The sequence below is a fragment of the Theobroma cacao genome, chromosome 7, assembly GCF_053813885.1.
Source record: "Theobroma cacao isolate CCN51 chromosome 7, ASM5381388v1, whole genome shotgun sequence".
NCBI classification, from domain to species: Eukaryota; Viridiplantae; Streptophyta; class Magnoliopsida; order Malvales; family Malvaceae; genus Theobroma; species Theobroma cacao.
The window spans coordinates 10336566-10364353 of NC_142645.1; the positions used below are offsets into that span (position 1 = coordinate 10336566).

The window sequence follows — 27788 nt, forward strand, 5'->3', positions numbered from 1 at the left end:
ACTAATAGACCACATGAAGGGGTGTAGGGCATTTTAACCATTTTTTTATTATTTTATAAGTGATGATTTATCATTAATTTTGGAATTAGATATCTTTTTATAATTATTTATAATTAATTAATTGTTACTCTATTATTATTTTTATAGTAGATAGATAACTTAATTACTTTTATATAATTAATATTGATTTTGTATCTTGATGAATGATTAAATTTTAACTTATATTATTAATTAAATATGTTTGTAGGTTAACAATTATTAGTTGCTGAAGATTTATGTAAAAAATAAGGTGTTTTCTCATTTTTATTTTTATTACCTAAAATTTTATTAATTAAATTTTAAATTGTTAAATTTTATTATCTTTTAAAAGAAATTATTATTTTATTACAAAATATTCATTTAAGTTTATTTTTTTATAGAATTCATCTTATTTCACTTGCATATATTTCCTGTCCTTAAATTTTAAATGTTAAGTAATTGGAGATTGATCAAAATCATAATTATGACAATTCACGTTGTAAATCATTTATGTGCAACTAATAAATCAAAAACATAAATGCTCCCTCCACTCCTTTTTAGTTTTATACCAAGTCAGCCACTCATACTATTATTAGGACATTTCCAAATCCACCACGCACGCAAAAAATAAAATAAAGATTTAAAATTGGAGTTTTAGTATTTTGTCCATTGAAAAATTACATGTAATTTTAGTTTAAAGAGTCGAGTTTAAATCTATGTTTCTCAAAAATCGTTGTTATTAAAAAAAAAAGGTTGGAGGCTTTGTAATTTTTTTGTAAAATAAAAATTAAAAAAAATTGGATTTAGTACTTAAATTAAGTGAAATAATTAATTGATAAATAATGTTATTTTAACTTGACTTGGAGTCTTCAATCCACTTGACACAGGGCCCACAAAAAGTCAAAATATTGGCATGAGTTTGGATCTAGTGCATCTGCTAGCTGGATGAACTGTTCTCCACATTGACTTTGACTTTGATTTTTCAAAGACGAAGACTTGCTTTCATTTACTGCCAAAAGAACAATGTTTCGTCTATATTCCTTGACTCAAAACTTGTTAGCTTCATCAGTCATCCTCCACCTTTGCCCTTTTCCCACCCAAATTAAATCTAGCATGCCAAAACCAAAAGCACAGCTTCCATGGTTTGGCCTCATGGCCGTCCTTTCTTCATTTCTACTCCCGGAAGCTTGCATCGCCAGAAGCACAAACAAGGATTGCGGCTTTACTCTGTGTGGAGACGTTAACATCAGCTTCCCTTTTCGATTAACAAGCCAACCTCGCAAGTGTGGTAACCATAGGTTAGAGCTGGAGTGTGACAATAATAACCGCACCACTTTGGTCATGAAACATGGGAGATTCTATGTCCGAAGCATCTCTTATGGAAATCAAACAATACAAGTTGTCGATCCGAATTTGGGCAAGAATGATTGCTCCATTCCTCGCAGTTCCTTCATTTTTGGTGATCCATGTAAGCAACCGTATTGGGTATCTAGGAGCAGCATTATGTATCTTGTAAATTGCACAACACCGATAAAATCTTCTCAGTATGTTGATGCCTCTCGTTGCCCCAATCGCTCTTCCCATCCACCTACCTACTTCTATTTTTTAGACAAAGGAACACGGTGGCGCGATTTCAATCAATTTTGCACAGTCGCAACACAGGTTCCAATTGGGTTAGAGAATATCAGCAACATGTCTACTTTAGACATCTTCGAAAAGCTATTACAAGGCTTTGAGCTATCATGGGAGTGGTTCAATTGGGACTGCAGCTACAGACGTTCGTACGACGTGTAAGATTCTTAGGCTTTGTTTGACACACCTTTTTTTTATTATGTTGACTTTGGCATTTAAATTTTGACTTTTTGATTGAGAAAAATACATGTGAAAATTATGATTAGGAAAGTTAAAATTAAAATTTAGGTTTTACTTAGATTGGTGTTTAAATTGAAAATTTTGAATTCATTTGTGATCATTGTTATTAATAATGATCATCATACCATATGTTATTACTAAAATATGATGCTACTATTACTGGGCTTTGAAGTGTCTTGGGAATTTCCTCTGGGTGAATGTGATAGGAAAAATTATGGTTAAACGATTACTATGTTTTGAATAGTAAAAACTTAACTTTTTGTTCAAACTTCAATTTATTAAATTGAAAAGTTTGAAAACTTGAGTTCCTTTTTCCTGATTTTATTCTTCACGTGGAAAAGGGAATACCTGCTGCAAAGAGGAATAGAGAAAACTCCTTAACAATGGAGAAATTGTGGTGGCTCAATATCTTTAAAGGTCTAAAATATTGAAATAAGATTTTTTTAGTAAAATTAAAAAAAATTATTGTTAGTTAGAGATCATTAAAAATATATTATGTTTATTAAAAATAAAAAAAATAATTAAAAATTAGTAACATTATGAGAATTGAGAAGCGATAAAAAATAAAAATTTATTAGACACATAATCGGAGAAATAAGAGAATATATTATTTTAATTATTTTAACTTTTACATAATTGACAAAGTGAGATAAATATTTAAAAATTAATAAGAACTACGAAATAAGAGAAAATAGGTATTTAATAGATACTTTATATATTTTATAAGAAATATTTTATATATTATTTTAAATTTTATATATTTTTAATATAATTAATTATATTATACAAAATTATGGAACCTATAAAAATGTGAGACCTAAAGCAAGAGCTTTGGTGGCTTTATAATAAAGCCGACCCTGTGGAGAAAGGAAAAACTAATCCCTTTTATTTATTTTTTGCTGCGCCAATGCCAAACAGAATATGGATGTGTTTGTTTTATTTGAGTTCCTGATATGTTTCTTTTATTTGGATGTGTTGAACATTCCAGATTATACGCTTTGCAAGCCTATGTGGACAGCTTCGTACATTTCCTCTTCAATGGCCGCCATGTAGCCTACAATTCATTTTATCCATCTAAAAGTATGCTTAATCCGCAGATTTCATTAGTATTTTTTCGTATTGAATTTGCTCTGTTTGTTCTTTACATGGAAATAATTATGTTTCGTTTTTGTCTCGGTATTTTTCTACAGGAACGTATATTTTATGTCTTGCAGTAACAGGTAAGCTTTAACTCTCCTATTGCATCTACACAAAATTGACCAATATCAATGTTTTCATTTAAAAATAACTTGAATTTTTTTTTTCAAAAAAAATATGAAAGAGCTATCAGATCATATCAGCTTATAATTATGCCCACTTAAAACTCAAAAAAGTATATATCTTTTTAATGATTTTAATTTTAGTGGTGAAAGGGTACTAGAATCAAATATTATTTCTTATATAGGTATGGATAGAGGACAAAAATTAGAAGTAAATAAAAAACGGCTGTTGGCTTGAAAAATATGATCAAATAAACTAACTAATTATTAATTGAACATATGAATGGTAAAAAATTAGTAGTACATTTTCTAGTAATGCATATGGTGATCTTAGAAACTAACAAATTACCACCGAGTAGAATTTGCGTTTCAACCTATGCTGTTTCATTTCCTTTACGATATTCAAACTATACTATTTAATTCATACTGTGACAAACACATCCTACACTTCTAATTATTCGATAATAGATTTTGTGAGAATCCCGCACTTGTTTTTTTTTCTTTTTTCCTTTTTTTGTCCATTTGAGAATAAGCATCCTACGCTTTCATTATGTTATAAAGTTGGTTAGGGCGAAGATAGCGGCACTTGAGTTACCCGATATAAGATATAATGACTTTTCTTTTGAAAATATTGTCATTTAAATATATACTAATGAGTTCCAATGTACTTTTCTTAAAAAGGAGGAGTTATCTTATTAAGATCTTTGCCGGGAATATGTTGCTTGATTGCACTTGTTACATACAAATGGCGAAGAAGACATTTATCTATGGATGACACGATTGAAGAGTTCCTTCAAAGTCAAAATGATTTAATACCGATAAGGTATTCTTATCGTGAAATAAAAAGAATGACTAGAAGTTTTCGAGATAAATTAGGTGAAGGTGGTTATGGTTCAGTATTTAAAGGAAAGCTTCGTAGCGGCCATCTTGTAGCAATAAAATTATTGGGTAAGTCAAAAGCCAATGGGCAAGATTTCATTAACGAAGTTGCTACAATTGGGAGAATTCATCATGTTAATGTGGCGAAACTCATTGGATTTTGTGTGGAGGGATCAAAACAAGCTCTTGTGTATGACTTTATGTCAAATGGATCTCTAGATAGGATCATATTTGCAGAAGAGAATAAAATCACCTTAAATTGGCAAAAAATGTTTGATATTGCTCTTGGGGTGGCTCGAGGAATTGAATATTTACATCAAGGATGTGACATGCAAATTCTACATTTTGATATCAAGCCACACAATATTCTTCTAGATGAGAACTTTGTCCCAAAAGTTTCAGATTTTGGTCTTGCGAAACTTTATTCAGTAGATGATAGCATCGTATCTCTCACTGCAGCACGGGGTACGATAGGATACATTGCTCCTGAATTGGTCTACAAAAACATTGGAGGCATCTCGAATAAGGCTGATGTTTATAGTTTTGGAATGCTATTAATGGAAATGGTGGGAAAAAGGAAGAATTTGAATGCGTTTGCTGATCACTTGAGTCAAATATACTTTCCTTCATGGATTTATGGCCAACTTCATCAAGAAGAAGACATTGAGTTGGGAGAGGTTACAGATGGTGAAAAGATAATTGTTAGGAAGATGATAATAACAGCTTGTTGGTGTATACAACTGCCACCCAACGACCGTCCTTCAATGAGCAAAGTCTTGGAGATGCTTGAAACTGATGTTGAGCTCCTTCAAATGCCCCCCAAACCTTTTCAACTTCCTTTTGAAGTATCAATTGAGGATCATGCTGATGAGAATCCAAGTGAGGATCCAACTTCATCACTTCTTTCTTCCAATGAAATTAGCTTAAATATAGCTTAAGTTATGAAACTTTTCATTTTATTACGTTATCTTGTACTTTGATCATAAGAAAATATCATGTCCCTTTAAAACCTAGAATTTTGTATTGTAATTTCCAAACTTGTTTCTGTACTTTGAGCTCTGTTTCTATGGGTTTTCTTCTTTCGTACCCTTTTTGTATTTTTTTTTCATAATATCTTTCATTTGGCTCGTTTGACCTCTGTTTGTTATTGCCTTTGTTGAGCTTAACCTTCCCCCTCTTTGAAAAGACAGCTTGGAAGAATTAAAAATGGTAATGGAAGCAAGAACTCAATAAGAAACAAAATAGGGGCCCTCAAGAAGGTCATGCGAGAGTTTGGTTTATCTCGATTGAAGTTTAACTGTACGTAGAAATGGAATGTGATAAATTATTCTGCAAGCAAGAATTAATAAAGAATAAAAAGCATCGCTTAATATAAGGCTAAGAAAGTTTGTTAGGAAAATATTACATAGGATAAAGAAGAAAGAGATTAAACATGCAGTTGTAAATTTTCTTCACTGACCCAAGAAGGAATGCTCCCTGAAAAATCATTGTATGGCACATCTCTGACATCGCATTATCAGTCATGTCATAACAAGTCTTAAGTTTATTCGGCAAGAGACTTTAATGGCATAAAGATACTGATATGGGCAAGATCAGCTGTACAATTACAAAAGTTTTCACTGGCAGCCTAATTCCTTTTCAAAACCTAAACAAAAACTAAGGGTTGATCAGTAGCTAATTTCTATTTGAGTGTTCAAAGTTCAGCACTTTCATCAAACTTTCAAATTATTCAAAAAAACAGATTTAACCCTCCTCCATATACGGTTCACAAGAAGAGCAACCAAAAAAACTATTAAACCGGAGCATCAACGCAAAAATAGCTCCCAACCATGATGTAGCCCTGCTGAAAGTCCCACTTCCGGAACATCCAATCCTGCCAAAAGACAGCGAGGCCACTCATAAGAATCTGTCCCTCATTCAGACTGTTATGACATTTATTGCTATGATATGTAATACTATTCACAATTCTTAGCATCAATTCATAGTTCTTAACATCAAATATGGATAAATTTTTTTTTTTAAAAAAAAGTTTGCTGTTTTGGTAAATTTGATCAGCTTTGCTGGAATTGGGTAGTTTAGTTAAATTAATCATAGGATTAGAGTCTATCCACTTTATTAAATCATATTATGAATTATAATTAAAACCAAATAAGTTTAATCCATTATTCCATAAAAAAGAAAAATAAATTAAATAATGCAAATATACACTTTATTATTTGAAAAAATCTAACATTTTATACAATTATAACTGAGATTCTAAATATCCTTGACAACATCATAGGACTGTATTACTTTGATATCTACGAGACGCTGTTAATGGACTTTGAAATGTCATGGCAATTCTATGACATGAGCTGCGCTGTCCTCCACCTATATTCATTTCATAAGATGAAAGAATTTTTCAAGCATTTGATCAATACTATTTTTCAAGCATTTGTTAAAGTTACAATTGGAAAAAGTATAACATTTCACTCAAATTTTTTGTTTAAATTAAAACATTTTGAATCCATTTGTCATTAATGTAATTATTTTGATTCAATCCATATTTTAATTAAAAGTTTTTATACTAATACCAAACATTAAAACCATATTGTAAATAATTAGGATCTTCAATTTACTCCATTTTTTGTTTAAATTAAAACATTTTGAATTTATCTTTCATTGTAATTAATTTTGATTATGGAGGAATTAATATTGGGTGATCATTTTGGACCACCTTATTTTAATTTTGGGTCTATTTGGCTGGCAAGTGGCAAGGAATGAAAATAACTTTTCTGAAAATTGTCTCACTTCTCAGCAAGTGATTTGATTTAAATCAAGTTATAGCCCAAAAAGTCGCTTGCTGTTTTCTCCAACATTAAAGATATTTCTTTGGATCCACTCCCTAAAATTGACAGGATCAATGGTTTTTCTAATCCAATAAATTTGTACTTTTTGTATCTTATTTTATTTTCTTCGAAAAATAGGAAGAAAATTCGTAAAGATATTTTTCAAGAGCTTTACTAATTGGTTAAACTGTTTTCCACATTGACTTAAATTTTTCGATAGTGACTTGCTCTCATTTACTTAATCCAAACAACGAAAAGAAAGAAAAATGTTTTCTTTCTTGACCCACTGCTGGTCCTCGGAAAACAAGAAGAAAATTCCTAAAGATATTTTCCAAGAGCTTGACTAGATTTTTCAAATGATGACTTGCTCTCATTTACTTAATCCAAAAAAATGAAAGATGTTACTGTGGTTCTATATTTCCTTGACTTAAAGCTTGTTTAGCCTCCGTCGCTTCTTCTTCCGCACCCAAATTTGCAGCATGCCAAAACCAAAAGCACAATTTCCATTATTTGCCCTCATTGCCCTTCCTTTTATTCTATTCCCTTGCCCTGTAATATATATTATATCCCTCGTTCAAAATATTTATATTAATGCATTTTAAAGGATTTTTCTTCAAAAAGAAGAGTAATTTTATCAAGAATTGTTGGGGATATCTATCTTGATTATGTTTGTTACATATAAATTGCACAGAGACATTTATCTATAAATAATACAATTGAAGATTTTTTTTAAAACTTGAGCATTTGGTTCATTGGTTGGTATATAATTTCTCTACTTAAAAAGTATGGTTCGAATCTCTCTTTTCTAAATCCAAAAAAAAAAAAAATTATGTCTATTAAGTATTCTTAATATGAAGTAAAAAGATTGATCATCGGTCTCTTATCTTCAAGATGGACGAGAAGACGCAATAGGTGATTGTAGAGAAGCTCGGGTGTTTGGGAACAACTTATGATGATTTCACCAACTCCTTGCCTTATAAGGAATGCTGCTATTCTGTCTTTGATTATTATTTCAATACAGATGAGAATTGTCAAAAAAGCAAGATTTTCTTCTTTGCATGATATATGAAAGCGAAAAAGAAAAACCCAACACCTTGTTTCTCTTTGTTCAATTTTTGAAAGATTGTTGCAATTCAAATGGCTGCAATGTTGTTTGTTGTATAGGTCACCTGACACATCAAGGGTGAGGACTAAGATGCTTTATGCAAGCTCTAAGGACAATTTCAAGAGACAGTTGGATGGCATTCAAGTTGAGTTGCAAGCAACAGATCCGAATGAGATGAGCTTGGACATTGTCAAAGGACGAGCCCTTTAATTCCATATAACTACTTCCATTCAAGGCATTTTCCTTCACAATCTATAGTCTTTATTTGTGAGAGTGATTCCCTTGTTTTTAACTTTCTTTGTATCTCAAGTAATCCTCAGTCTAATTGATAATATATAACCGTAAGAGAACCACCCCTGTTTTTCTAGTTTTCATCATGATTACATCTATATATCTCCTAAATTATCATTATGGATGATTTTGTATTTTATTTTAGAAGTTAAGATTACTCATATTATCTTTTTATTTTTGTTTAAACAAATAAACTTCGTTAATTTTGCAAATAATCTGTAACTTTCAGGGAATCCGCCTTCTATTTAATTAATTCGGACAAAATTTTCATATGATATGCCGAATCGTAGGCAATGGTAATAATTTTATTATTCAGTAACAATGACCATAAAAATGAAACAAAAAAGAGAGGTCTCTATTGCTTCTTATCACTCAGTTTCTTCTAATATTCAGTCTGCCACTCCTCCACTTGCGTAGTTATTTTCTCCATTTGGTCGAGAGAAGCTTGAAGAGCTTGAGGTTCATATGGGGAAGGCAATGTGCATGGAAGCTTATCACTAGGGGACTTCACCATCGACTGCTCCAGATACTCCCTCCATAAACCTTCCCTTGAGCATGCTGCGGTTTCCAAGCAGACCTTTTAGGCTTTTAAAGGTATTGTTGGTTTAAATTTCGAGGGCTTGGCGTATTCGTTCAACAAATGAAACATATAATCATATATGTTTCGTATTGTCAGAAACTCTTCAATTAATTCGCTTCCTGCCTTCCCAATAGCCTATGCCTGAGAGAGTAAAGCGTATCATCTTATGAGATAAAAAGGCTGTGAATGACATATAAAGAAGCAGACAAGTTTCAAACAAAAAAAGAAAAAGTTTGGGACGCAATCCATTCCAATCCATATTCCATTTGCTAAGAATATATGTATATATATACCTTGTCAGGGTGATTATTGTCCCATTCAACTGCAAACTTTAGATCTCTGCATTTGCTTGTGTTGCGGATGGGCCAATAGTACTGCATTGGCACCATGCTTCTCGAGAAGAAATCATAGTATCGAGGCGTTATCATCAAGATCATGCTATCGCATGCTAGTATGTATTTCTCACTTCCAGACCATGTCACTCCTTCTGCATAAATTTTATATCTTTCTACAGATGGTACCATTCCAAAATTCAAAATCCTTATTAGTATCAAAGAAAAAGAGTAATGAGTATTTTAAAATTGAAATTTATGATAAAGGAAACGAAGAAATAACCTTCAATAAGAATGAGATAAGAAAGGTTCCGTATATACCTATGGGTGCACTAATCTTCCAATTTAGAATGCTTGAACCCTTCTTCATTTGCTTTGGTCCAATTCTGAATTTTTTTAAAAAAAAGAAGAAATTGTTAATTATGTATGGATTTTGTAATTTTTTGGGTTGGGCATTAGCTAATTTCCTCATGACTTCAATCAATATATAGAAGCCCATCCAAGACTCAAAGTAGTAAAAGAAACACAATTTTAAGTAGTTACCTGTATATAAAGGCGAACATTCCATTCGTATTTATTTGAGAAGTTACATTTCCGAAGGTCTTTCCTTTCTAAAGAATTATATGGGTTACCCTTCCAATAGGCATAAGGTATCCTATCTTCCCACTTGATCCTCTTGTTGCCATTCTTTATTGCACTCAGCATATGCTCGCATGGCATTATATTAACCTCAGCCCTACCAGAGCAAAACAAAGTAAACAAGACTAGCTGGTTAATTGCAATTAAAATTTAGTAGTTTTCTTTTGACCTTTTTTTCACAACACCAATGAATTGTGGTAATATGTACAAGAATTTACCATCCCCAGAAGGTCCAATCAAGGACACAATGTTGAGTGCTTCCTCCTCACCACAGTAATGAAACAACGGCGGTGGTGATGTAGCATTAGATCCTTGGTAATCCGTTTTCTTGATCCTTGTCTTGTCTCCAGTAAAGAACAAAAGGTCTAACTTTGGTAGCTTTCCAGGGTAAAATCTTAGAAGCTGCAAAATGCCCCATAGCATAAACAAATCCCTAGGCTCATAAGGCTCGCCAAACTTCTCTTTGTGGACCTTACCTTTGACAATTACAAGTCTAAGCTTTGCACTCGATTTCCCTCTTTCAATCATCTCTTCTGTAATTCTTGAACTCTTCTAATGCTGTAAATCATGGTGGATCCACTGGAAGTAGTCCGGACAAGTTTCAGTTGACAATTCATCAAGCTCAAATACTGATGGGTAATTGTCAAGGCATTTCTCTCGCAATCCTGAATTAAGGCAGTTTAAAGCATATTTGAATTCTTGGTTGGAGCTTTGTAGTGCTACTTCGTGAGGAAGAAATCATCAGGCGAAATAGATTGCCTTGTGTTGTTCAATGCTCTACCCACACAAGTATACCTATCGCAAAAAAAATATAGTGATAAGTAGAGTGTCAATCTCACAGAGAATTGAATTACTTCTTACTGTTAACTACTAAAACTAACATCTTAATTTTATCTAAACAATTAAATTTAAAATTATTAAAAAGAAAATTAAACTAATAAACTGAAACTAAAATTAAATAGTAAATTTGTTTTATAAAACTCATTTAACAACCAAATCTAAGATTATGATGTCTCTCAACACTTCATATGATTATTGTTTCTCTCTCTTAACTTAGTTTAATGGATTAAATTGCTAACATAGAGTTCTAAATTATTTACAAATCTCTGTCGAGTTTCTCATAAAAATACATCTCCCAATTAATTTACTATATGTCTATGCCAATTAAATTAAAGAAAAATTCATTAAGTTTGTGCTCTAATTTTGGCTACGTATGGCTTATAGGTGTATGTCTACCTTATATGCAAATCAAATCACCTAATCAATAAAGTGCATTTGATTTTATGCTATTCTATTCAAGGTCTACCTAAATCTCTTTTGTTAAGGTTTAACCTAAGTTTTCAATTTAATCTAATTGGTGATCAGGCAATTAGAAGCATTAAGAACAGAATAAAATAAACAACTTAAATCCATCAAACATAAGTAAAAGAGAGATAAATAAATCAAACTACATACTGAGTTCAATCATAATCTTAGATAAAAAGTTTAGTTCCCTATCAAGTCACAAATCATTATCAAATAAAGTTTAAACATTAAAAACAAAATCAAGAGAATAAGAGAATAACAAAAAGATAAAAAAACCAAGAATTGTATTCTTGATCTCTAAATCTTCTTGAATCCTTCAAATTTTTCATGGCTTCAATGACTCTGTGGCTTGACTTCTAACTGTCAATCTGGTGTTTTGTTCTCTTCTGAAAGGTTGTTTTTCCGAGGCTTTGAAGTTAGGCCAAGTTGGGTGAAGAAAGAAGTTAATTTTAGCTGAGATTTCCTCATTAGACTATGTGGGCCGTAGCCTTATCCAATTAATTAACAAAAATCGTAATTGCTCTAGGACTACTGCAGTGCTTCAAATTCGATAAGAATTTTTACCACCTTTCAAGCTAAACTCGGTAAAGTTGTAAACATGAAAGTTGTATCTTTTTCTCTTATCTTTCCAATGGTTTAAGAATCACTTCATTTGGAGCTTTGTCAAGAAAGTTATAGCCGAAATATTGAAACATGTGCAGTGAAAGTCTACACCTTGAAATTGCTCTTCTTTTGCCACTAAAATCTTCTCTCATCAAACACCTACAAAATCATAAATAAATCAATAGCAACCTATCTTAACCACATTAACACCAAATTAAGTATAAAATTAACTAAGATTAGATTGACTGACCTAAAATAACTAACCTAAAATAACTAATTAAAATCTACTAATTTCTATGCATTACAACAAGAACTAAGCTAAATTACTATCAAAATTAAGCCCAAATAACTCTATAACATAGAGTTATCACACCTCTAAACTTAATATTTTGCTAGTCCTCGAGCAAAACATAGAAAGAAACTAACTTATGAAAATCAAATTTAGTTAAAGAAAACTAAAATAAATATAGTTATGACTACTATTACTACTACTACTAGAGATAAAGTGCAGCAACTCAATAATTCTCCATAATTTCCTCAAAAGTATGTCTATCAATCATTAACCTAAAGAAAAATATAGGCCTCATTTGAATTCATGTTTCAATTCTAATGCAAGCACATTCTCGAATGGATTTTCGTGTGTGTGTGTAAAATCTTTTATCAAGAATATTATGATATCCAGATGAGTTTATGCCAACACAAATTTCAAATTAGTACTAGATTTCCATAGGTTTACTTTTCATTTCTCTCTCCACTATTGTAGACTAATATAAAGCTAGGGATCAATAGGACTTTATAAAGCTTGTAATGTACGGCTAGAGTCAAGGTAGGATAGAGGATAATAATATAGCTCAAATCACCCTAAGCACATAATTATTCTAGGACCTATCTATAGAGCTCTATTTTTCTTCTTCTAGTACACCTTTTTTTTTAAACACATTTTTTTTTCATAATTTCACACCCCCAAACTTATTTTCTTTACATTGTAGATAGTGGGGTGATTTTTAATATTTTGAACTCTTTTTTTTTTCACATCAACATCACCTTTCTACCATATGCATTGAGCTCAATCTATATTTCCTAAAAATATATATATATGCTTAGGAGTGAGGGTTGTAAAATTGAAAAATTAATTTTAAGACTAAGCTTAATTATTATGCAGTTAAATAAAGAAAAGGAGAATACTAGGGATAAAAATTTAATAAGGTAGACTTTTTAGGCTCAAACAATCCAAAGATGGCCTAAATCATCTCCTTAACTAAGTATTACCGAGGATTTTGCCTTGAGAGAAAGTCAAGGAAATTCTAGAATTCATGATATAATTTAAAATTTACATCAATATAAACCTTCTCTAGATATTTAGAATAATTCAAAGTAAAACATATAGTGCTCAAAATTGTGAAAATCACATTCTAACAATGATACTTAACAAAAACATTTAGCATGAATCCAAATAAAAACTTTATTCACCAAAAGCTAAGAATTCCAAACAATTAGTTATCATCTTTGGTTAAAGAAATCATCGATGTTAATAGAGTTATTCTTGATTTAAGGAATATTGATGTTAAAATTGAGGATGAAGACCTAGCCCTAATTCTTTTATGTTCTTTGCCTCCATCGTATGAAAACTTCGTCAATATTATGTTATATGGCCCAGACACTCTTACTTTCGAGGATGTAAGGGCATCCTTAAATTCTAAGGAATTGAAGAAGAAAGTTGGTAGTATCCAGAATGAAAATCAAGCAGAAAGTTTAGTTGTGAATAGAGGAAAAGATATTTATTTTGCAATAGATCACTGTAATGTAAGATTGCAATGCAATCACATTACAACCAAGAGATGTAATGTAATTGCAATCCAAAACTAATGCAATTACATTACATTGCACTCTGCAATGTTATTAAAAACATTTTTACCCTTTAACTTTATTACTTTGTTAAAAATTGTAATGTTATAATTAAAATAAAATTATTAAAATAAAATATATAATATAAGAATTAGAAATTAAAATAAAATAAAATATAAGAAATTAAAATTTATATAATATAGGTAAAAAATTAAATTAAAATATATAATATAAGAAATTATATTAAAGAAATGAAAATAAAATATATAAGATTATAATAAGAAATAAAAACTAAAATATATGACATTAAAAATATATTTAAGAGATGATATTATATAAAAATTAACAATAAAAAATACAAGTATATTAAACTTGCATTTTAATAAGTAGGAGTAATTTTGAAAATTAACATTACATTCCCAGCAAAGTACGTACAAACCAAATCTTGCAATGTTATCTTCCTTGCATTTTAATCATTATTTTGCTTGTATACCAAACACTGTAATGTTATTTTCCCTGCAATCATATTTCTTGCAATCATATTGCTTGCAATCACATTACTTGCAATTACATTACTTGTAATCACGTTGCATTGTAAGGTACCAAACACCATCTAAACGTGGTTGGAGATGACTTTGATACTTTTTAGGAAATTGATAATGTTCATGCAATTATCAACAGTAACCTGATGGATACATGGATCTTGGATTCAGCTTGCTGCTTCCATATATGTTCTTGGCATGATTGGTTTCTAACTTATCAATCTGTTGATATGAGCACTATGCAATTAAGAGATGATTTCTCTCTCTCAGTTGTTGGGATTGGCACAATTCGAATCAAGATGTTTGATGATATGGTAAGAACACTTAAGGTGAAACATGTCCCTGACATGTAAAAGAATTTGATATCCTTGAGTTTGTTAGATAAAAAAGGCTACAAATATAGTGGCCAAGATAGTGTCTTGAATGTATCTAAAGGAGCTTTAGCTATCATGAAGGGCAAGTTATCTAGTGACTTTTATTGTCTAGTGGGAAACATGGTCATTGAAACTATTTCCATAGTCTCATCCAATGATCCTAATGTTGATGTAATACGTTTTTGGCATATGAGATTGGGTCATATGAGCGAAAGAGGGATTAGAAAACTAAGCAAGCGTAGTTTGTTGTGTAGTTAAAAACTGGGAAGTTAGATTTTTGTGAGCAACATATAGTGAAATTTAGCACTACAACTCATCGAACCAAGAGTGTAGTAAATTACATCCATTCAAATCTGTGGGGTCTTTCTCTAGTGGCATCAAAAGGTGGATCATTATACATGTGGACCTTTATTGATGATTTTTCAAGACAAGTGTGGACGTATTTTATGAAGGCCATGAGTGAAGTGTTGACCACCTTTTTGTATTGGAAGGCATTGATCAAGAAGCAGACTAAGAAAAGGATTGAGAGCTTTCAAACAAACAAATGTTTGAAATTTTGCAAAGGTGAATTTGGTATGTTCTGCAAGAATGAGGAAATCGTTTAGACACCGCACTATCATCAAAATAGTGTTGCAAAATGCATGAAGAGAACACTTCTGGAGAAAGAAAAATATAAGTTCTCGAATGTTGGCCTAACCAAAGCATTTTGGACAGAGGTTATCAACATGGCTTGCTACTTGGTAAATCGATCTTTACCAACTGCAATTGAATTTAAGACTATCAAAGAAGTTTGGTCTGGTAAGCTTGCTGATTACTCTATATTGAGAGTATTTAGTTATCCAATTCATGCTCATGTGAGTGATTGTAAACTTGAGTTAAGGGCAACGAAGTGCATATTCCTAGGTTATGCATTTGTGGTGAAGGGTTATCGATTATGGTGTACTGATTGTAAGTCCCCAAGTTTTTTGTAAGTCAGGATGTTACCTTTGACAAGTCTGCATTACTTCATCAGATAAAGTTTAGAATTGCAAACACATCAAACCAGGAAGTTGGCAAGCAAGTGGAGCTTGAAATCAATGCTCTTGTGACAGTGCAGGATGATAGTGAAATCCCAAATGAACTACAAGTGGTACAAGAATTGGTATCTCAATGAAGCATTACTTGTATCGATGGTGATTTTGATTCTTATGTTTTATTTGTGGAAGTAGAGATTAATGAGCTTTACTTTTATCATAAGGCAATTACATATATTGAGTCTTCTAAGAAGATTGAGTCTCTACATTGGGATCAAACATGGGAGTTTGTGAAAACACCTAAAGTACTATTGATGTTGGCTCAGTGTGTGAAGAAGGTACAAGCAATAGTTGTAATGTCATTAGCTTTTCGAATTCAGATTTTGCTGGTGATCTAGATAGTAAAAGATCTCGAATGGGGTATGTGTTTACTTTCTCAAAGTCTACAATCAATTGGAAAGTAGTAGTTGCTTTATCTACAACTGAAGCTGAATATATTACTGTGACCTAGGTAGTGAAGGAGGCTTTGTGGTTTCAAGGCTTGGCTAGTGATCTTGGTATTGAACAAGCATATATACTTGTGTTTTGTGATAGTCAAAGTGTCATAAACTTGACTAAAAATCAAATGTTCCATGAGAAAACCAAACACATCTAAATCAAATGTAACTTCATTCAAGAGATTCTTTCTAGATGTGAGTTGTAGTGAAGAAAATAGCTACAGTTGAAAATTTAGCAAATATGTTGACTAAGTCAGTTTCTGGGATAAAGTTCAAGCATTGCTTGGACTTGATCGATGTTCGTAGTGCTTAAGGCCCTTTGGGGCAATGGCGGTGTCAACGAAGATTGGTTTGTAAGGTGGAGCTTGGTGAATTCAAGCCTAAGGTGGAGATTTGTTAGGATAGCCTTGAGTTGTAGTATGATTAGGATTGTTTAATTTTAATTAAACTAGTATACCTTGGTAAGATAGTCTTTAAATCTAGTTAGACTAGAATAACATATCCTAATTATATTAGGATAAGATTATTATACTTGACCCTTATAAAAGGATCCTATGGGGTTCATCACCTAGATTTAGAGAGAGTGATTTGGGGGTACGTGGGATAAGGATTGTGAGTTTGAGATTGTTCTTGTAATCTCCTAATTTTTCTCTTAATGAATTTTTCTTTGTTGCTGTGCCCATGGATATAGGTCATCAAAAGACTGAACCACGTAAATTCTTGTGTTCTTGTGGGTGTGCTTGATTTCTTTCTTTCTTTATTCTATTGATTAGGTAAGATCTTGAGTAACTCTTTAGATATAATTTTGTAATTTTCACAATAGCTATTACACAAAAAAGCAATATATCACAATACTAGGTTTGCTATAGGTACAGCTACAAGTCTTTCATGTCTGTCACTTGCTTTTTACTTTATAAAAATAAGCCAAAAGGACAAAAGGTGCCAGAAGAAAAATCTTCAATTTGATCTTCAAGTTTCAACCTGTTTGTTGGAAGAACTTTGGTCATGATATCTACTAGTTGTTCATGCAAACTACAGTGCTTAACATTGACTTCTCCATTTTTGACAACCTCTTGAATCATATGGAACTTGACTATAATATGTTTTGTTCGCCAATGCTGCACAAGATTCTTGGCCATGGCTACTGCTGATTGTTTGTCAACCCATAGATCAGTAGGTCTTTCTTGAACAAAGCCAAGAACATTTTTCTTAACCAAACTGCATGATTAGTTACCATTGTAGCTGATATGTATTCAGCCTCTACTGATAAATGAGCAACAACTTCTTTTTTCTTTTTTTGGAGTTCCATGAAAAAACTCCATAACAAAAGAGAAAACAAAACCAGAGGTGCTTTTGGAGTCATCAAAACTCTCAGCCCAATCACTATTTGAATATCCATGAAGATAATAGCTGCAAGTTTTGCTATATTTGATTTCATAGATTGCACTTCCTTTCACATATCTTAGAACTCTCTTTGCCGCTGCCAGGTGAGCCATCTATGGATTATGCATGAATCTTGACAGTAAGCTAGTGCTAAACATAATGTCTGGCCTTGAAGATGATAGATACAACAAACTTCCTATCACACTTCTAAAGTGTGATAGATCTGTAGGGTCTTCATTATCTGATGAAGATGGTTTCAAGTTTGTAGCTATTGGATTATTAACAGACTTGTAGTTTTCCATTTTGAATCTCTTTAGTTGCTCAAGAGCATACTTCCTTTGGTGGAGCACAATATAATCATTAGTTTGGATAAATTCCAACCCAAGAATATATGTCATCAAATCGAGATTTGTCATCTCAAACTCCTTCATCATATTTTCCTTAAATTCTGCCATTACGTTGTTAGGTGGACCAGTGACTAGAATGTCATCAATATAAATTGAAACTATGAGTTCTTCATCATCAACTCTTGTTTTTGTATAGAGAGTTGGTTCACTCTCACTCCTATGAAATCCATGGCTGCACAAATATGCATCAATCCTTTTTTACCAAGCTCAAGGAGCCTGCTTAAGCCCATACAGAGCCTTTTTAAGTTTGCACACCTTGTTTTCCATACCTAGCTTCACAATCCCCTAGGTTGTTCAACAAATATCTCCTCCTCCAATAAACCATTGAGAATGGTTGATTTTACATCGAGATGCCAGAGCTTCCAATTTTTCTTAACGACAATTGCTACCAAAAATCTGATTGTATCAAGCTTAGCAACAGGTGCAAAAGTTTCTTAGCAGTCGACACTATATGTTTGTGTATATCCTTTGACTACGAGACGAGCCTTGAGCTTATTAATACTACCATCACTGTTGAGTTTAGTCCTAAACACCCATCTTACTCCCATTACTTTCTGGTTTGTTGGTCTATCTACCAAACCCCATGTGTCATTTTTCTAGATCATATTCATCTCATATTATTAGCTTCAAGCCAATCATTATCCTTGGCAGCTTCATTAAAAGAAGTTGGCTCCATTATAGCAATATGACATCTCTTATAAACATTAACAAGGCCTCTAGTGCCCCTCACTAGAGGATCATCAACAATATCATCTATTTCTTCAACTTCATGTACATCCTTATCTTGGGAAATTTGCAAATTCTCAATGCTTTTAATTTTGAGCCTTGACCAATTCCAATGCTTTATTTCATCAAAGTGAACATCTCTGCTAGCAACCACTTTGTTGGATAGCACATCATACAATTTATATCCCTTGCTAACCTCACTAAACCAAGATGGATAGCCACTCTTGATTTTTCATCCAATTTTCCTCTTTTGCTATCTGAAACTCTAGCATAAGCTATGCAGCCAAAGATTTTCAAATATGCCACTGAAGGCTTTGTGCCATGCCAAACCTCGTATGGGGTTTTGTTGTTTAACGCCCTGGTAGGAGCAACATTTAATAGATTATTGGCTGTGTTAACAGCCTCTGCCCAAAAAAGTTTTCGTAGTTTCTTCTCAAATAACAAACAACGGGCCATCTTCATGAGCGTTTTATTTTTTCTTTATGAAATCCCATTTTGTTAAGGACTAAAAGTAATTGTACGCTGATGCTTTATACCAAAATGAGCAAGATACTTCTCAAACTCAAGAGCTGTATATTCTTTGCCATATCACTTCTAAGCATTTTGATTGTTAAACTTGATTGATTTTCAACTAGTGCTTTAAATTTCAGAAAGCTATTAAAACTTTCTTATTTGTGTTTAAGAAAATAGACCCAACTATATCTAGACAAGTTATAAATAAACAGGAGATAGAACCTATTTCCATTTAATGGCTAAGTTCTCATCGGTCTAGCTATATCTGTATGCACAAGTTGTAGCTTTTGTGCAGCTCTCCACTTAGCTTGCTTGGGAAATAGCTTCCTTGTTTTCTTTCCAAACTTGCAAGTATCACACACATGGTTTACAGTGGCAATTTTAGGTATATCTTCAACTAAATCAGCATCATGCATATGTTTCAAGGATGCAAAGTTCAAATGCTCCATTCTTTTATGCCATGTAATGGTGTCATGTGAAACACAAGAGCAAGCATGGTGATTAAACTTTTGTTGAAAACTCAGAAAAAACAAAGAGAAAATTGAATAAAAAGAATAAGGATCAAGTGGAAACTAACTCATATGCTTTATTTCCAGCTCTGTTAGAGCTTATACACTAGATTACAACTAAAAAAACTGAACCCCATAAAGATCAGTCTTTGCAAAGAAACTTGAAACAAATTTTCTAACAAGATTCACACTTACTAATTACAATAGATTCTTGAAGTAGTATAAGCAGTATTGACAAAACAACATGAGAACTTGAGTTTCAGCTAATACACTTAAATGACTCATGAACAATCATTTAGTTAACACTAATAACATCTAAACGACACAAACGTTTGTGTTTTACTACCAACCAACACAGCTACAATTTAACAAAGTCTTTAACACTTCTGTCAACCCAAGTTTCAAGCACTTTTTAACATACCCCTTTGATTAAACACCTAGTGAACTCCTAACCTCCTTCTCATAAGCTCGAATTTATCTCTTGTCAAGCCTATTTGAAGATGTTTGCAAGCTGCATATCAGTAGGGTAGTAAGCCAATTGAATTTCATCTTCTTTGACAGATTTTCTAAGGGCGTGATACTTGACCCTTATGTGTTTGGTTCTGCCATGTTGTGCTGGATCTCTTGCAATAGCTATGGCAGACTAATTATCTACATTAATCTAAGTTGTTTTTCCTTGCTTGAACCCCAAATCAGTTAACAATTTCCTCAACCATATAGCATGATTAGCTACTACTGCTGTGGCTATAAACTCAGCTTTAGTGGAAGACTGAGCCATAATATCTTACTTCTTGATATTCCAACAAAACATAGCATTTCCAAAGGAGAAACAAAATCGTTGGTGCTTTTTGAGTCATCAATAGACCTTGCCCAATCACTGTCATTATAGCCTATTAACTCACTACTTTCATCCTTCATGTAGTTTAAGCCAAATTCCACAATACCTTTAATGTACCTAAGAACCCTTTTTGTAGTAGTAAAGTGACAAACAGATGGATTTTTCATGAACCTCGAAAGTAGATTTGTAGTAAACATAATATCAGGTCTAGTAGCTGACAAGTACAACAGAGAGCCTACCATGCTTTCATATAATATTCCATCAGCTTTCCCTGATTCATCCTCCTTGCTCAACTTGTTTCTAGTATTAAATGGTAGATCTATAGCTTTGCATGAGTCCATATTGAATTTCTTCAACAGGTTTTTAGCATACTTTGACCGATGTAAGATTATTTGACCAGGCAATTGCAGCACCTTCATGCCTAGAAAATAAGACATAAGTCTCAAGTCTATCATTTCAAAGACACTCATCATTTGTGTCTTGAATCTTCCAAATAAGCTTTGTCTGGCCCTGTTATCAACATATCATCAACATAAAGGGCAACAATCAACACAATCACCTCATTTGACTTTTTGACATATAAAGTATGCTTATTGACACTCCTAACAAAGCCTTGGTTCTTAAAATATTCATCTATCCTCTCATACTAGACTCTAGAAGCTTGTTTCAAACAATAAAGTGCCTTTCTCAGCTTGCAAACTTTGCCTTCATTACCTTTCTTCACATACCTTTCAAGTTGTTCTATGTAAATATCCTCGGATAACACACCATTCAAAAAAGCAGACTTTATATCTAAGTGAAAAATTTTCCAGCCTTCCTTTGCTGGCAATGCAGTAAGTAATCTAATAGTGTCATGCCTAGCTACAGGGGCAAAGGTCTCAAAATAGTCAATCCCATACACTTGTGCATACCCCTTTACAACTAGCTTGGCCTTATATTTATTTACAGACCTATCTAGATTCAATTTTTTTTTAAAAAAAACCCCATTTAACACCAATCACATGTTGATCTACAAGTCTATGAACAATAATCCAAGTGTTATTTTTCTCAATCATATGCATTTCTGCATCCATTGCTGCTCTTCAATGCTCATTTTACTCAGCTTTAAAAAAATTTACAGGCTCACTTAATGCTAAATTTCATATACTGTAAATGTCCTGTAATGCCCTAGTACCCTTAACAGCCAATCTCTCATCTTCAATATGCATAGGTTCATCAACATTATCACATACCAGCTCAGTATTATCACTAGCAAAACCTATGATAACTCCTTTTTCCCAATTCCAAACTATCCTTCATCAAAGACTACATCTCTGCTTATAATTACCTTATTCAGATTAATATCATACAATCTATGTTCATTAGTTACTTCACTATAACCAACAAACACAACTATAGCAGACTTAGAATCAAATTTGGACTTTTTCACATTAGGGATTTTAGCATAGCATATAAAACCAAAAATCTTAAAGTGTGTGACAGTAGGTTGAAACCATACCACATTTCAAATGGATTCTTCTAAGATAATGCCCTTGTGAAGGTCCTGTTCAATATGTAATTGGTAGTATTTACTGCCTCTGGCCAGAACTTCTTTGGAATGTTTTTTTGGAATAGCAAACATCTATTCATCTCAGCCAGGGTCCTATTCTTTCTTTCAGCTATGCCATTCTGTTAGGGGTTGTATGTAACAGTGACCTAATGCTGTATTCCAAACTCCACCAAAAATTTCTCAAACTCAGAGACAGTGTACTCTAAGCCATTATCACTCTCCAAGGTTTTAATGTGTTGACTAGATTGATTCTCCATTAAAGCTTTGAACTTTTGGAAACTCATCAGCGTTTCTGATTTTTTTCTTCAAAAAATACACCCAACACAAACTAGTAATATCATCAATGAATAATACATAATATCTACTACCATTAAGAGAAAAGGTCTTCATTGGACTACTAATGTCAATGTGGATTAATTCCAGTTTTTGTTTGGCTCTCCATTTCCTCTCTTTAGGAGAGGGCATCTTGCTTTGCTTGCCAAATTAGCAAATATCACACACCTTTTCAATCTTGGTGATCATTGGAAATCCTTCAACCATCTCATCTGAAACCATATTGATTAGTGAACCAAAGTTCACATGTCCCATCCTCTTTTGCTAAAGTTTTAAAGTGTCCAGCTCACTGTATAAAGATACATTCTTTGTATCCATCAAATCTAGTGGATAGCAATTGTTCTTCATATCCACAGTAAGTAATTCTTCACCCATAGGATCAAATATTATATAATACTTGTCCTTGAATAATAATGCATAGTGATTTTTAGCCAATTTTCCCACACTTAACAAATTTTGGTCAGCCTCAGGAACAAAATGCACTTTAGATATTTGTTTCAAGCTTGAAGGAGTTTCCATTGCAATAATACTTATGCCTAGGACCTTTAAATATACTCCATTACCAATTTTCACTTGAGCATTAAAACTTCTATCTAACTCAGTGAATAACCTCTCATTTCCAGTGATATGATTTGAGCATCCACTGTCTATGAGCCATACATTCTTGGTTAAAGAACTATCATCTATCCTGGCTATGAACATTATTTCTTTATTCTCAATTACCTGCTCAACTACAGCTGCACTCTCATCAGTAACCATAGACTTCTTTTATTTGCAAACCTTTTGCACATGTCCCATTTAACCACAAGACCTACACTTTACATTAGGTCGACACCAACAATAATTACTTGTGTGATTTTTCTTCTTACAATAGGGACAAGGTGGATATTTATCACCTTTACTTTGCTTATTGGTTTTAGGTTTATTTCCTTTACTATCAAATTTCTTTTGATTCTCACCTTTAACTTTCAAACCCTTAGTCTTGGAAAATAATGCATTTTCTACAAACTCTTCACTCTTGATAGCTCTTCCTTGTTCTTGAGCTATTAAGGCATTTACTAACTCAGTAATACTTATTCTCGACAAGTCTTTAGCATCTTCCAAAGAAGAAATCTTGGCTTCGAATTTCTCTAAAAGACTAGCTAAAATTTTATTAACCACTTTTCTTTCATTTAGATCTTCCCCCAACAACTTCAGCTAGTTTACAATTTTCATAATCTTGTCAGTATACTCTTTAACATTCTCATCATCGTTCATTTTTAACACTTCAAATTCTCTCAACAAATTCAATATTTGAGTCTGCCTAGTCCAATCACTATCCTGAAATTCCTACCTAAGTTTATCCCACACCTCTTTAGGATTATCAAAAGTCATTATTTTTGTAAAGATTGAATCAGAAACAGCAAATTGTAAATAAGAAAGTGCTTTGTACCTCTTTGTTACCTCTTCACTATGTTGCTTAATTTGTGCCAAGGTTAGGTTTGAGTCTTTTTGAATCGGTGGATCTCCCCCAATTTCAATCACTTCCCACAAATCAAATGCTTTGAGAAACGTTGTCATCTTGACTGCCCAAATTGGGTAATTTTCTCCAAAGAAGATCGACGGTGTTGATGCATTGTAACTGGATGAAGTCATGACTCAATCAATATAAACAAAAATAATGAACAACAGAAGAACAAATATAGGGTTTTAAGGTCCCTTAAGAACTAATTTGCTATGATAACATTTTGTTGAAAACTTAGAAAAAACAAAGAGAAAACTATCTAGAAAGAAGAAGAATCAAGTGGAAAACTAACTCACATGCTTTATTTCCAACTCTATTAGAGCTTCTATACTAGATTACAACAAAAAAAAAACTAAACCTTATGAAGATCGATCTTTGTAAAGAAGCTTGAAACATATTTTCTAACAAGATTCACACTTACCAATTACAACAAATTCTAGAAGCAATATAAGCAATATTGACAAAATGACATAAGAACTTGAGTTTCAACTAATACACTTAAATGACTCATGAACAATCGTTTAGTTAACACTAATACCATCTAAACGACACAAACGTTTATGTTTTACTACCAACCAACATAGCTATAATTTAACAAAGTCTTTAATACTTCTGTTAAACTAGGTTTCAAGCACTTTTCAACAACTTTTTCCAATTGAGAGGACAACATTTATTCTTCATCTCAACTATCATGAGTTCTTTACCAAAAGGTTCAAACACTTTGCAAGAATTTTCTTTGAACAACAAGGCATAACCATGTGCAACTAATTGACCAACACTCAAAAGATTTTGATTAATGGAAGAAACATAAAAGATATCACAAATTTATCTCGTACTTAATGTGGTTTCCACTTTTACAATGCCTTTTCCATCAACCCTTAGAAAATCTCCATTTCCAATTTCTACGTTTGACTTGTATCTCTGATCAAGATTAACGAAAAGTGTTTTGTCACATGTCATATGGCTGGAACATGAGCTATCTAGGAGCCAAATATCTCTTTTTCACCTCTCTGGTTTGCAGATGGTCATAAAAAGTACTTCATCTTTCTGCTCAACTTCTTTTGCTACTGTAGCCTTTTGAACACTGAAGTTAGCTTTATTTTTGCACACTTTCTCGATGTGCCCAAGCTGGTTACAAGCTCAACATTTAATGTTGGGTGTAAACCAACAAAACTTCTCCAAGCGATTTCTTTTTTTACAAAACCGACACCGAGGAAATTTAGTTCTTTGTTTCCTACCATCTCCTAGTCTTTTGTCTTTCTCTTTTTTTCTAATTCAACTGTTTTTTGGCAGTTCGAGGCTCTTTCTTTCTACCTTGCTACTAAAGCACTCTCAGTATGATCCTCCACTTGGATTGCTCTCCTTTGTTTTAATGCTTGCAAGGCATTTACCAACTCCACAACAATGAAACTTGAGAGGTCCTTAGAGTCTTCTAAAGATGAGATCTTTGCTTTGAATTTTTCTGGTAAACTAACTAGAATTTTGTTGACTACCCTCTTTTCTGGCACAACTTCTCCCAAGAGCCTAAGCTGATTAACCACTTTCATGACTTTATCAATATAATCCTTTAAGCTTGCTTCCTCCTTCATCCTCAGTGTCTCAAATTCTCTTCAAAGATTTTGTGATACCCCAAATTTTAATATACGCGTAAAAAAGAGTAATAGTGGTGACGTGGACCAAGGGTAGTTTCATTTTCTTCTTGATGAGTCTTAGAAAATATTTTATATCTAGGATTCAATAAATTATTTTTATATAAAGAAAAGAAGAAGAAGAAATAAGAGAGAGATTTCTACCTTAGGGGTAAAATGGTAATTTTACATCTCGAGTCTAAATTTTTAAGTTTTCATAAACTTGAGTACCTCTAATCTATTGTGGACCTTTTCTCAATGTCAAAAGAGTAAAAAGTTTGCACAAAAAAAAGGGAAGACAAAGTCAACTTATTAATGGCATTTTCGTAAATATTTGAAACTTTTGTCAACCCTAGGTATAAATATCTCACTTACTAGCACCTTCTAGCACTTTCTCCTTCTTCCTCCCATTTCAAACTTTCCATCTTCCATGGAGGCCATCCTTGAAACCTCCATAACTTTCTCATATTAACTCCAAATTTCATGTTTTTATACACTTTTTCATAGGATTTTTCACGCTCTTTCACTTTTTCACCTCAAAAACCCTCAAAACGTTTTTCCTCTGCACTTTCTCTCACTAGTTGAACGTTTTTAGAGAGAAAAACTCTTCAAACTAGCTTGAAAACTCTTGAAGGAATTTTTTCCATTTTAATCCTCACCAAAAAAATTCAACTACAAGTCCATCAATGTGAGTAATGGGTTAGGGTTAATTTCTAAGTTTGTTAATGATGGTTAATAATTAGATTTATGGGTTGTTTTATTGTTGATGGATTATATTGTGGTGAAAATGTGAGTATTTATTTCTAGTGTAACTAAAGTGGTGAAAATAAATGACTAGCTAGTGACTAGAATGTTGGCTTTGTTAATTTACAAGTAAATTGATATTTGAAACAGGAATTAGGGGCTGTTTTGATGGGTTGAGATTGTTGGAGGGAGAAATGATTAATAGTTATGGTAATTCATGGTTTAACTAGTGGTGTGGATGACTAAATTAGTTAAGTGCATTGTGTTGGTGTAAGATGTCACTAAGGGAATTAATTAAGTGTGGAGTTGCGAATTATAAGGATGATATAGTGCTGGGAAATGGAAGTAATAAATGGAGTGTTATGAAAATGGTGGAGTTAGTATTAGGTTGAGTGGTCAAATGGTAATTGAAAACTAGTTAGGAAGAACTAGTAAAGTTTAATTATGGAAATAGCATTTGGATTTATATTCATGTGAATTAGGTTGGTTATGATGCTAATTGTGTGTGACAGGTTCCAACGAGACCCCACATTTTCACTTGGAGCACTAGTTGAGGTTTGGAGTTGATAAAAAAAATGGGCGAGTGAACTTGCATTTAAAACGTTTTGAACAAATGTGCATATATTTTAATAAAATATTTAAATATTCTTGGTTGACTCTTTTAAAAATCTTGCACAGGAACAAGCCTTTCACGAGTAATATTTCTATGTTGTTAAGCGTGAAATGTGATGAATCACATGTTTGAAATATTATGATGAATTGTGGCGGGTGATGCATGGGAAATTTTGTGATGTTCTAAACTAGTGGCATAGCAGTTAATATTATTTTCTTTGAATGTCGGACTGTGCAACCATGTGTATGACCAATAAAATATGAACTTTGTGGAATGTATTATTATGCAAAGATTATTGTTATATGTTGTTATGTGTGCTATGCTTTGAAAGGTAATATTGAATGATAATTATAACCGTGCGTGTGCGGTGTGGGAGTGCACATGACGGTGATGGTGGTGTATGGTATTGGAGTTCAGGATGATGATATTTGCCATGTGCGGTGTGGGAGTGCACATGATGATGTTGACATGTGTGGTGTGGGAGTATACATGATGGTATCAGTTATGTGTTGTGTGGGAGTGCACATGAGCTGAGTTGAGGTTGGCGGGTGTATATGAGTAGCCGTGGTGACTAGTGTGGGGATGACCTTGGTGTATGTTTGAATATATATATATACACATAATGTATGCATGAATTCTTATACGCATATGTATATGCTCTATAGAGTATAAAATGTTTGAGAAATGGAATATGATTGCATTGAATGTGGAAAGTTGCAATTTCTAAATGTTTTCAAAATAAGTTGAAAGACAACATAGCATCGGGTTTGGTTTATGAAATACAAATTGCATGGTTTCTAACGTAAGTGCATTGTGTTTCCTAAAACCTTCCGTATCATTTGCTTGTTCCCTTCTTATGTTCACTCACTGGGTTTATACTCATTCTTTTCAACTTCATGTTTTAGTTTTCAGGTTCGGAGGTAGTTGGATCCTAGGTCGAGGTGCTCCCTCATATTCATCTTTTGGTAGGTTTACCATGTCACTCAATGATAGTACCCACGCCCAGAGTCACTCCGCTGGTATTCAAGGGTCTTTGTACGTGTATATGGTAGTTTAAAT

At 32.7% G+C, this 27788-nt stretch overlaps 1 protein-coding gene and 1 pseudogene across 1 annotated transcript; one reads left to right on the forward strand and one right to left on the reverse strand.

Annotated features, from left to right (window-relative positions):
- The first annotated feature begins 1073 nt into the window (after positions 1 to 1073).
- Positions 1074 to 5162, forward strand: LOC148761655 (LEAF RUST 10 DISEASE-RESISTANCE LOCUS RECEPTOR-LIKE PROTEIN KINASE-like 2.2). Its single transcript, XM_088808283.1, has 4 exons — positions 1074 to 1808; positions 2879 to 2970; positions 3081 to 3110; positions 3831 to 5162. The coding sequence occupies exons 1-4, from the start codon at positions 1132 to 1134 to the stop codon at positions 4964 to 4966; spliced, it is 1935 nt and encodes a 644-aa protein (XP_088664409.1). The 5' UTR covers positions 1074 to 1131; the 3' UTR covers positions 4967 to 5162.
- Positions 5163 to 8607: 3445 nt separating this feature from the next.
- LOC18594501 (uncharacterized) lies at positions 8608 to 10490 on the reverse strand (annotated as a pseudogene).
- Positions 10491 to 27788: the final 17298 nt, after the last annotated feature.

Coding starts and splice junctions, on each gene's coding strand:
- LOC148761655 (XM_088808283.1), top strand. CDS start 1,132: ATGCCAAAACCAAAAGCACAGCTTCCATGGTTTGGCCTCATGGCCGTC. Junction 2,971..3,080: donor TTCATTTTATCCATCTAAAA/GTATGCTTAATC, acceptor ATTTTTCTACAG/GAACGTATATTTTATGTCTT. Junction 3,111..3,830: donor TTTATGTCTTGCAGTAACAG/GTAAGCTTTAAC, acceptor TTTCTTAAAAAG/GAGGAGTTATCTTATTAAGA.